The sequence below is a fragment of the Vulpes vulpes genome, unplaced genomic scaffold, assembly GCF_048418805.1.
Source record: "Vulpes vulpes isolate BD-2025 unplaced genomic scaffold, VulVul3 u000000652, whole genome shotgun sequence".
NCBI lineage: Eukaryota > Metazoa > Chordata > Mammalia > Carnivora > Canidae > Vulpes > Vulpes vulpes.
In genome coordinates, this window is record NW_027325771.1 from 1152045 (window position 1) to 1164549 (window position 12505).

General features: G+C 49.1%; 1 protein-coding gene across 7 annotated transcripts in view; it reads right to left on the reverse strand.

The window, feature by feature from the left end:
• Positions 1-12505, reverse strand: part of ARHGEF28 (Rho guanine nucleotide exchange factor 28) — a 300222-nt gene that overhangs the window by 142768 nt on the left and 144949 nt on the right. For 6 of the 7 annotated variants that reach the window (XM_072745376.1, XM_072745371.1, XM_072745374.1 and 3 more), the window contains 2 exons: positions 9909-10089; positions 5188-5299 (listed from right to left, as the gene is read on the reverse strand). In XM_072745376.1, the coding sequence (XP_072601477.1) occupies positions 5188-5299; positions 9909-10089 (293 nt within the window). The remainder of the gene's footprint in view (positions 1-5187; positions 5300-9908; positions 10090-12505) is intronic. The other variant, XM_072745372.1, reaches the window with a different exon arrangement.

The window sequence follows — 12505 nt, forward strand, 5'->3', positions numbered from 1 at the left end:
ACAAACAACATTCAATTTTTGTCTTGTGAATACTTTTCTGTTCCCCCGACTTCCCACTTGGATTCTACTGGAACTCAGGAAAGAAACTCTTCAGCTCTACTTTCCACGTAAGCTCATCTCAACCATATTGGACTCCTGACACAGGCTCAGTTCATGCTAGTCCTTGCCTCCAGGCTGCTCATCTGACCGTCGGGAGCCTGTACCCATGGCGCATCTGGACAGAGCTTGTTACAGCAAGGCGACTTCTGAAGAATGGGGAGATTCTTTCCAGCTCAAATTAAGATTCTTCTGATAAACTGGGGAGGCAAGAAGAATTTTTCTCCGTGCGTGACAAAATCCTAGTATTGTAGGAATAAAGAAAATGAGCACCACACTGACTTGATCTCCTATTTTTATCCTTGACCCCTCGATGAAGAAACTCACTCTCCTGCGGGCCGGAGGAAAGAGTAGATTGGCAAAGCCAGCCTCTAAAAGATGTACAGAAAAAGCTGAGCGGCTCTGTGAGATGAGAGGAACAATTACAAATTACTTCCCAGGGCTGGAAAGCACGTTCTCTGGGTGTGATTTTTTTTTTAATAAATTTATTTTTTATTGGTGTTCAACTTGCCAACATACAGAACAACACCCAGTGCTCATCCCGTCAAGTGCCCCCCTCAGTGTCTGGGCATGATCTCTAATTATTCTGAAAATGCCAAAATATTTGACTTCCAGGTGAACAACGCCGATGAAGTGTTGGGATGGAGGGTCCATACTAGGGTTAAGATAAGAATGTGGTGTCCAAATGAGTGACCATCCCTACAGAACAGCCTATTGCTGTCCTGAAATCCCCAGCACCTTGGGCCCCAGCCATCCGTATCTCGGCAGACGCTGGAACAGCACCCAACCCTTCTAAAGAAGGCATTCAGTTACAGTATGGAAAATGAAGAATCTTGGAAAGGAAATCTTGCGTAGATAAAAAGGTCCTTTGTTTTCTGTTTTCCCCCAATAACTCACAGGAGGTTCTCAAATAAGGAGACTGTACCATTCAAGTCCCCCTTCACGTTCGCTCACCCGGAGCACACAGAGCTGCATTCTCCTCGAGAGAACATTTGAACAAAAAAATCTGCTTACCTCGTGCTTGGGACAGGGAGAGCCATCTCGTATCCCGACACACGCATGACGGCCACCAAATCCACCCTCGCACACGTTACGACGTGGCTTCTAACGAGCCGGCGCTGCCGTGATGCTTCGCGGTGGCCGGGCAGCCACTGTCAGGCAGGCGCCAGTCCAGGGCTCTACTCTACTTTCTCACCGAAGCCTCACTATGCACTACGAAATGATACGCCCAACTCCACCATTTTGCACAAAAGGAAACACAGCTGAATAACCTGAAAAAATGTTCAGAGGCCAGATCGCAGCAGAGTTGAGGTGTTAGCAGAGTCTGCCTGGAGCTGGCGTGTGTCATCAAGACATGCCTGTGCACGTAGGTCATGAATCTTCCTCGTAAGAACTTTATGAGACAGGTCAGCCGTGTAGAAGAAAGCTCCTTTCAAGGCGATGATCCCAACTTTGCACACAAATGCCGGAGAGAACTCTCCGACAGCAGCCCAAAGACGACGCAGCCGAGTGTTCTGTTATGCAAGGGCGGGGACGACTACACGGTGTGATCGGGAAAAGATGTCCTTGTTGACCTCCCGACTGCCCGGGCAAGTTGTGGCACCTCTAATCGCGCGGCACTGCCCCTTCCTTGTGTATAAAACTGGGAAAATTGGGCAGCCCAGGTGGCTCGGTGGTTTAGCGCCACCTTCAACCCAGGGCCTGATCCTGGGGTCCTGAGATCAAGTCCCACGTCAGGCTGCCTGCATGGAGCCTGCTTCTCTCTCTGCCTGTGTCTCTGCTTCTCTGTCTCTGTCTCTCATTAATAAATTTTAAAAAATAAATAAATAAATAAAAAGTAAATAAATAAACAAAACAAACAAAACTGGGAAAATACACTCCTGACACCGGAAAGGTCCTTCTCAGTGAGCACTGGCAAGTGCGCTCCATGGATGCACCAACCCCGCTCGGCTCACAGCTACACCCGCAGCACCCGGCATGGACCCGGCCCTCAAAAAATCCCAGAGCTCAGTTGTATAAAAATAAACTCCTGGAGATGAGGGCTCTCCCCTTTGCTGTTCTGGTTGCCGATCTGCCACCAGGGCCTGGACCGTGGTGGCCTGCAAGCGAGTGAGCTCTCAAGCATTTGCTCAAGGGTAAGAAAAAGTGAGCCTGCAGGACCCTCAAGTGCCTGCCTAGACCGTGCCCAGGTTTGTATGCACGGCCTCCCCCAGCACGCAGGCGGCACAGGCGTCTCGACCGCAAGACGCACCGAGATGCCGAGAAACAGGAAGTGGACTCTCAATCTCCACCATGAACGAGGGCCTCGGACACTGCATTGTTACCTTATTTGGTCTAAGGACCCTTTCCCAAAGCATCTCCTAAGTCTAGTGTTTTGAGCAATGCCCTTTAGGAAATCCTGGGACAGGAGATCGGAGAAGGCGAGGGACCAAACCAAGCAACTGGTGGACTACTAACACTGGCATCAGCTTACTCATCTGCGGGTGTCACAAACGAGAGGGCTTTCTGGCCATTGAGCTCACCTGGCGTGACCTCCCATCCTTCTGGGAGTCTGATCCCAAGGATGAAGCTGTGGAAACATAACTGGCTCGGGGACCATAATGACACCATTTATCATGCTAATGGGGACAGTAAAGCCCATCTCCAGGATAACACGGTCATCTTTTCAGCAACAGCAGCCACAGATACAAGCGCAGGCCTTCCTGTTCCACTCCCTGCCCCTAGAGGGACGGAAAAACATGATCTCTTAGGAATCTTCTAGTAGATCACAAAGGGAAAGCCTGCTTTCGGGGTTTAAAGAAGAAGGGGGGAGAAAACGCAGACGTCCAGGTGCCTACAGGTCGATGAGCGGACCGGCCCTGACGCTTTCCACGTCAGCCTACCACCACGCCCCGCAGACCTGCAGTTCCTAGGGCATCCTCCGAGGATGCAGATCAAAGCGCTGCCCACCAGCTCCGTACAGCACACACACTGACCCCGTGGAGCTGGCGCCCTTGATCCTACCTTGTGCCTGCATGACTGCAAGTGTCATCACCTCGGCTGCTCCGAGGCCACCTAAGTCAGCGTGCCTAAGATGCAGTGTGGTTTCCGTCATGACCCTGCCACCTGCGAGGTCTGTCCCAGCTAGGAGTCACGCTCCCCCTCACAGCTGATGCCCTCCACCTCAGGGCCCCCCCCATCATTACACCTGCCCCCACCCCAATCCCTCCAACCCGCTTTCCACGCTCTCAGTGACCTTTTGAAAATCATCATCATTGAGCCTCATTTGCTTGAAGCAGCTCCCGCCGTGGTCAGGGTGGAGTTCCAGGTTCCTTCCTCCCTCCCAAGCCTTGTGTTACCGGCATCACACGTGTGTGTACACAGCACACGCCCCTGATCAACAGGACTACAAAATCATCTGCATTTCCCTCGATTTGTCATGTGATCCGAGCTCTCTATCGCGCACACCTGCACTGCCCGGAGTTCCTTCTCTCCACCTCCTCTGGGCAGTGCTGACCCTTGCACCATCCTGAGCCACAGAGTTCTCCCCGTGCTGCTCACATGGGATGCCCCGATGCACATATCAAAATGTCCTGGGGCAGCTTGTTTTCCTGCCCCAACCCCAACTGTCAGTCCCCCATAAGGGCAAGAATTTAAACACTTATCCAGGCTCTACTTTGTTCCAAATCAGTTTAAAGGTGGGTTAGAAGGGAAGAAAAAGTATAAGGGAAAATGCAAGGATGGAAGCTTACTAAATGAACGACATAAAAGCAGTTAGCGGCACCATGCATGTTTGCAGGCCACTATCCTGGCTCCAAGTTTTTGTCTTTGTCAACCAGCTACGAGGAAAACACCTGCTCAGTTACACTTAGAGCAACAGAAGCAAAGCCGAACGCTCCGGGGAAGCCAGCCTTCCAGACAGTCGCCCCTCCAGGCCTTTGGGAGAAAGCACAGAGCGACCCACGGCCTCCTTTGCAGGCAGGACGAGCTGCTGCTCCCTCAGGGCCCCCAGCACATCACCTGCAGGACACAGACCTGAGGGCAAGTCCGCAGAGGACCAGCCAGGTCCAGCCGGTGAGCTGAACCCCAGACGGTGTGCAAAAGGGACAGGCTGCACGACTGCCAACGCCTTGCTGCAAACCTTCCTTCTCCAAGACTACATTTGAACAGACACGGGGGCCGAGAGTGTGAGAGTTTACTGCCTGACAAATAACTGGAATGCAACTAGTCTACGTTGCCAAATACACACAGAATCACAAATATTATTCACGGGGATCCCTGGGTGGCTCAGCGGTTTAGCGCCTGCCTTTGGCCCAGGGCACAATCCTGGAGTCCTGGGATCGAGTCCCGCATCGGGCTCCCTGCATGGAGCCTGCTTCTCCCTCTGCCTGGGTCTCTGCCTCTCTCTGTGTATCTCTCATGAATAAATACAATCTTTAAAAATAAATGAATAAATAAATATGCTTATGCCCATCACAAGGACTTGCTAACAGATAAGACTTATTTGTCTATGGAAAAGCGGGCGGGGGGAACCCATGACGAGGTGGAGAACACATGCCCGGATGGCACCCCTGCAGGGGAGCTGGGTGTTACCTACAGCTGAGACGTCCACGATGCAGCACGACGACTATACCTCTCGCTGTGGATCCACAGGCGGATCTGTGCCCTCAAGCCCCCGAAGCCCCATGAGGACTGTCACCATCCATGTGGGACGACCAAGTCGGGTGTGACTGTGTACGTCCCGAGGAACACCAGCACCCCTGCCTTCACCCTGCAGTCCGTGGTGACCCACACATATTGACAGTGACACCGACCCAACCTCCAGACCCTTGATGCCGGACTAGCCCAGGGCAGGGCTGCACAGAGGACAAGCGACCCGAAGGACAGGTGGCTGGGAAGGAACAAAGGCAGCTCGAACCTGCGGCGAATGCACCACATCGGGAGAGCACCCTGGAGGTCAGGGTGGGGCCAACGGCACTCAGGAAATGCCAACTGAGGTCCAGTGTTCGCACTGCCTGCCTCTGCCCCACAGCGCCGACCCCGCCCGCCAGTCGCTCTGGGCTCCGGCTGCACTTCCGACCCCCTCCGACCCCCAGAGGCGGCCCTGAGCACCTTCTGGGTTCCTGGGCGTGGGGGAGGCAGCTCGCGTACCCTCCTCGGTGGTGGCAGCCCGGGAGGGCATGGCCCGGCTCTCCTCTGGCCCAGCTTCTTGGTCGTCAAGAGCCTAAGAAAGAAAAATAAATAAATAACTCAATGGGAAACTCCGGCGGGTTCAGATCTGCGCCCAGGAGACGGAAATCGGGATCACGGGCCTGGGAACTGGGACAGGCCGACGCGGGTGGGGCCGGCTGCATAGACGAGGCTGAAGGCTGCTGGGAGGAGGCTGACAGGAGACGGGGCCTGGAGGCAGGGCCAGCAGGGTCCCTGCCGCCAACGCCCCACGTCACAACCAAAGGCCCTCCGGTACCTAATGCATGAGCTGCAAAGGCCAACACCCTCCCGCCCCCGAGATCTGAACATCCCAAGGGCGGAAGGGAGCGGCGCCGCTCAGCTGGTGCCCCCGGGCTCCACAGGCTGCCCTAGCCGTGACCACACCGGGTGCCCGAGGATGAGCCCGGGAGCCCCAGATCCCATACGATGTGCCCGACGGCGAAGTGCCTGAGGCTGCGGTGGCGCACGGCCCACGGCGGGGTGGCAGGTGACGCTGGGCAGGGGACACGGCAGCTGGCCCAGAGCCCTGGACCCTCGTGGGCGGGGTAGCAACCGGGCTCAGTCGGGCTCTTGGCTCCTCCAGAGCAACACCCCAAGGCCAGAGCAGCGACAGCAACGCGAAACATGCAAATACACACATTTAACCAAATCTCAAAGGGCAGGAAATGAGAAGTGCCCGCTCGCCAACCCCACGACCAGCGTCCTCTCCTGCAGGGCCCGCCGTGGAATCACGGAGTGACTGGGCCAGGGACTGCCCGAGAGACCACGGGAGCCTCCCCGCACAGGCTCAAGGCCCAGCGGCCCTCACCACCCGGAGGGCCTCGTCTTCAGGGGAGGCCAAGGCCAAGCCTACGGAGAAAGGGCATCAGGCTGCTGCTCCGATTACAGAACACAACCTGACGGAGGAAAACACTTAGTTTTTTTTTTAATGGGGTCTATTAAAAACAATGTTTAGGGCGGCCCAGGGGGCTCGGAGGTTTAGCGCCGCCTTCGGCCCAGGGCGTGACCCCGGGGTCCCGGGATCAAGTCCCACGTCGGGCTCCCTGGACGGAGCCTGCTTCTCCCTCTGCCTGGGTCTCTGCCTCTCTGTCTCTCTCCGTGTCTCTCATGAATAAATAAATCTTAAAAAAGAAATGTTTATTCTTATGAGTAGATTTGGATGCAATCATAGAACATTTGAATTTCCCAGCTCCATTGCTAGTTTTAGCCAAAGTCTAGAACTAAATTCTCAACATTCTGATTAACAGGAAAAAGTGTGATGAGAGAACTAAAACATGATCGAAAAATATAGCTCAGATTTTGCCTATTATCTGATTTCCTAATATCTTTGCTTTTTGGATATTTAGCACCAACCTGTCATTTTTTAACGTTCAATGTTAAATTGCAAATTATCAGTTCCCCCCTCCCCCAATGTCTGCAATGATACAGTGTGGTAACACGGACCCTTAACAAACCCTAACAAGTGCGGCATCTAAATGGGATCATCACCTGAACGCCTCTTGTCTACGTAGACTCGGGTAAAGCAGACTCAGGTTTCTGGACTAAGGTTTTATTGTCGTTGCTCTAGAAAGGCTGAAGATAACCGAGCAATGCCCAAATCCCAAGACTGAGGGGCTAAGACAGGATATGCCGCAGCTCAGAATAAATTAGTCATTAGTTCCAAGTCATTATCTACAGCTGTTGTGTAAAAAAGAACTAAACAAAAACAGGCATAATTTTATGCACCTAAGATGTCATAAAACATGAATACTTTATTACTAAACTAATTCCATACTTGTTCCCCCAAATTGTAAAGCTTTAGCATTGACAACCTGTAACAGTTATCACCTGTTTTCATTTAAAATAGCAACAAACTGGGATCTCTGGGGGGCTCAGCAGTTGAGTGCCTGCTTTGGGCCCAGGGCGTGACCCTGGGGTCCTGGGATCGAGTCCTGCGTCAGGCTCCCTGCATGGAGCCTGCTTCTCCCTCTGCCTGTGTCTCTGCCTCTCTCTCTCTGTCTCTCATGAATGAATAAATAATCTAAAAAAAAAAAAAAAGCATCAAACTAGAAAAGGAGTACCATCAAAAACATTAAGTTCAAAAATACTATAGAAACGTTTCGTGGAACAGGTAAGAACTACTCTGGATGTCAATTAGAGTTCTGGACCCAATCCAGGTGGGTATACTGAAGGGGCTGGGGGTCCCCCACCCAGGAGCCGTCCTCCAACACTGTGCGATACGGGCCACCTCCATTCCTAAGGCCACTCCCAAGTCCCCGTTGTTACTTGCAGTTCTGACCAACTGACTGCAAATGAGGGGATCCCACAACCTCCCGACCTGGGATGTGACTGATCTGCTGGCGCGGCTCGCAGACCTCAGAGGAACGGTGCCCTTGCAAGATCACTGGTTTATTATAAAACGCTGTAACTGAGGAAGAGCCGGGTGGAAATACCGCCCGTGGGGAGGGCCAGGAAAGGTGTCGCGGAGCCTGCCTGCAAGCTCCCTGAACCCGTGCTCCCGGTTTTCCCGGGGGCTTCAGTCCAGAGGCCTGATTGATCATCTCACTGGTATTGGTGCCTGAAACCTAACGGCAGCCCCCCTCCCACCCTGGAGGCCGGGCCCTGGAGCGGAAGGCTCGAGCCCACAACCACAGCGCGGGCATCAGGCACTTGCCAAAAGCTCCTCATTAAGCCAACAAAAGATGCCACTGTGGCTGTGGATGCCTCAAAATCCCACAGGTGATAGAGCTATAATCCCGGAAGCAGAAGTAGACAAAGAACAAGATGCATTTCTTCTAAGTCAGAACATCCTCCAGAACCTCTGCCTTCTTCCCCCCGCCCACCCTCCAGCCACACAACACGGGCTCCGAGAAAGAGGAGGAGTGCGGGCACGGGCAGCTCCAGGCCATTCCACGGTGACAGATGCTTCTCGTAAAATGACAATCTCCGAGAAGCCAGAGAGCTGTCTCCGTTTGGCCTCTGTTATCCCGAGTCCACTGCAATAGATTACTGAGGCACCTAGAACGACTCATCCTAAACCCGCCAAGTCAACTATCATCTCAGATGCGTCAGGAGAAATCATGATCCCACCTCAGAAGCCGGTGGTTTTTCATAACGAGACAAACGTTCACGATGTTTGCTAGACACACGGGATGCTCCGTTCCTTTCAGGAGTTTGGTCACCAGGTGCCACGCTGCAACCAGAGCATCTAAAGACACACGTGCCACTGAGCTCTGTGGGCACCTGCAGGGAGCCACGTGCATCCGGAGCAATGCGGCCCCTCAAGGTCTGGGCTCCGCGGGGCCAGATATCCGCTGCGGGGGGTGGGGTGGGGCAGGTGAGAGCCACAGGGATCCCCGAAGGCCTCAGTATCTTGAAATGAAAAGCATCCTTAAGTAAAATGAGGAAATACTGTCCACCACAAAATGATACATGTCCTAAAACCCAACAAAGGGATGTAGTTCATCCTATGAAAAGCATGTTATTTCTTTAAATAAAATAATAAAATAAAATATTTTATTTCTTTAAATAAAACCCTACATTAGGGCACCTGGGTGGCTCACTTGGTTAAGCATCTGCCATCAGTTCAAGTCATGATCCCAGGGTGGGTCCTGGGACCGAGCCCCAGCTTGGCGGGGAGTTTGCTTCTCCCTCTCCCTCTGCCCTACTCATGGGCACACACGCATGCTCTCCCTCTCTCTCTCTCAAATAAATAAAATCTTTTTAAAATTTTAAATAAAACCTGATATGGATTAAGCCAACAATAATCCTTGATACATAATGTTTTTGACTGAATCTGTCATTTAATTATAGGAGGCAAACATTACACAAAAAGCCAAAACTGTGATAAATGAGATTTTTTTATATATATATAACGGTTTACTTTGTAAAGCCTACATAGTCCTGAAACCTGTGCCTTCCTAATGGATGGGCTTGAGAACACAGGACCTCAGGGTACCCGATGAGTGAATCCACTATATCCTGGGGCGCAGGTCAACTAGATTGACACAGCCCTTTTACTCAAAATAACACTACACTTTACTTTAATAATTAAGATGCAAATATTTTTATATTGTTCCAGATTCTACAAAACATAAAAAATAATAATAGAGATGAAACATTTTAAACTCCGAGATAGGCATGCTATGACGTCACTGAAAACTGACGCTGGAGCCATTTTGCGAAGGGCAAAAAGCTCTTTGAAAGGAACATTTCGAGTGACCAGTCCCCATTTAAAAAGAAACTACACACGTGGTCAAAATGCTTAACTGCATCTAAGCCTTAAGAAATCCCAGGAGTAGGTATTATTCACGTATAACAACCCTAAATACAACCGCTTTTAATAAGAATTACATAAAATCAATTAATACAAAACACCGTATTTTACAACATTATTATAATCCAACACTAGTGATGCTGGCTTCTGGAAAATAAATACACAAATTACTATTTTCTATTGGCAAAATATTATGTTGTAATTTTCACTCTGCTGATGGAACACAGCTTCCAATTCCATGTTCCTGAAGTTTTATTGGAGACAAAGCGCTGCCCTCCGGAACACAGTTCCCAAGACAAGGAGCGTGCAGTCTGTCCTCTCGAGGAGCATGAGTTACTGTATTACCGGAAGGAAGGGACACACGTACCTTGAGGAGAAAGGCTCTGTCCAAAAAGTATTTCCTGAAGAGTTTAATATCTGCCTCCAACAAATGCTCGGCTGTGTGGTTCAGCGTCAGCGTCAGCGTCCCCGACGGGTGAACATACTGCAGGAAGGCACGTCCGCCGAGGTGCACTCGGGAGAGGTCGGGGGAACGTCTGCCCTGGAAACTGAAATGTCACAAATCAAAACCTACTGGCAGCTTCAGAGACCTCAACCCCAAGGTCCCACCTCACTTGCCACTCCCCCCCTCCCCCCGTATTACCAATGCAACTGGCACAAGGATCCGTGAAAGCCACCTGACAATAAGCGCGCAGAATCACGTAAACAGATCCTAACGAAGCCACCTCCTTCCACCGAGACACGATGCCAGTTGAGAAGCTATTCACATACACTACATACTTTACAGTTATCTGGAGAGCCAGTGACACGACTGACTTTTAAACATTTTACTTTGATATTTCATTCTCTGTTTAATTCAGAAAGAGGCCTCTTGCTTTAATGGGGTCACATGTCCTAGAACAAATTAGCAGGCAGCCAACAGCTTATTAGGTGATTACAGTGGAAAACAGATAGGCTCTCCAGGGAGCATGGGGAGGTTTGGATGTTACAAACAAGTGGGATATTCATAGCACACTGGTCCACTGTTGTAAATCATTTTATCATGCAAATTAAAACGCATGAATTTGACCTTGTGGTATTCTTGAAAACATCCATGTACAAAGAAGCAGTATTCCCAGACTAAAGTCCCGAAAATAAACTTATTTTCTGTTCTGTTTCGCCAACGACAATCGCACATTTACCAGCTATACACAGGCTTCACGGTCAGTGTCATGTTCTGGATGGCCCACAAGGTCATTCCATTTCAACCAGTGAAGGAGCCTCAGGAGGAACATGCTAGTGCTTCCAGGGAGCAGCCCCCTTCAGCACGTGGTCACGCCTCCACAAATTGCTCCCAGAATCCTCGCTTCACAGCGCTTGCTCTATGCCCCTTTCCTCTTCTTACATGACCTCGTTTTATTAACGAATTTATACTTCATGAAAATATACTTCCAGTCAAATAGATGTTATCTCCATCATATGGAGCAGCAAAAAGAGATCCATTAAGAGCCCCTGAACTCTAAGATGTGGGGCAGGTCCCCAAATTCTTGAAATTAACATCTAGAATCTTCTAGAAAACTCCCCATCCTAACATGTGACTGAATGTTAGTCCCCATCCTAAATGGACTCTGAGCCTGAGCCAGAAAATGGAAGCTTCACTATACACTCAGACTTTAGCTGACGGTCTACTTCTAATACCATTCATGAATAGATTGGTTAGACCTGCAAAATTTTAAAGCCCATAATACCTCCCGGTCCTGAAGACAACAGAAAGGTACTAAGTTACCCAAGATGAAGTCAGCCAGGACTTTGATCTCACACTGAACCATCCACAATGACCAAGTCAAAGGAAGTAGTCCTGCCTTGGTCTCTTGGGCCAAGCTAGTGGAATCATGTTAGAGGCAAATAGAGGGCAATTCCTTTTGATGGGCTTTTCCATCGTTTGGTGGTCATGTGACCAAAGCAGAACAAAAATAGAAAATTCGAACATCAACTCTATATCCATTATGTACCATAAATTAATTCTATTAACTCTATAGCCATTAAAACCATAAATTAATTACACTGAGTTTCATGAGCCAAATAAGAAAAACCAGCCCGTTAAGACACACCATATAATAATAAATCAGTGATATTTAATATTTACATAGCACTTTGTGATTTTCAATATACTTTCCCATTTATTTTTTAAGACCTGTTAATAAGTCAAGGAGATCATTATATATGAATCCCCCTTTCATAAGAATATGACCTTATTCATAAGATTATTCTAAGTAATAAACCACACATTTTCATTCACTGAAAATGTTGATATCATGATGAACATAGCAAACTTTACAGTTCCTCTATTATTCCCTTTACATGACTTCACTAGCTCCTAATAACCATATTGTACCTTAGGATTTATCTATTACTAATTTAACAAAAATTTATATTCTTTCAATGAGTGTTACATGTTGACACTAGACATACTGCAGCGGGTATACAAATACTTTCAGCCCTCCAGTGATACAGGATGGAGACCTAACAAATGATGACTACATTTAAAATTTATAAATTATGATTAATATTGTGAATAATTTTAATCACCATATTGTAAATTAATCATAATGATAAAAGACCCTAACATAGATGGCTTCTCTGAAGCAATGGTATTTAAGGTGAAATCAGAAAGATACATAGTAGGTAGGCTAGTGTTTCCCAATTTTTTTCTTTTTGTTTTCCTAATTTTTTTCTTGATTATAGTCTCCTACGAAGCCCTTTAAGACATTTTTTTCCCTAACGAACCCCCTCCCCATGAAATATTGATACCAAATATACCTGTGTATCTGCTTATGTACTCTGTACCTTACACATGAGAACTAATGGCAACACATAAACCGTTATTAGCTTGTGGTCTGGTTATTTCCACTCTTCTATGGTCAAACACTTTATAGAAACAGATCAAGAGAGAATCAATCTAGGGACGCCTGGGTGGCTCAGCGG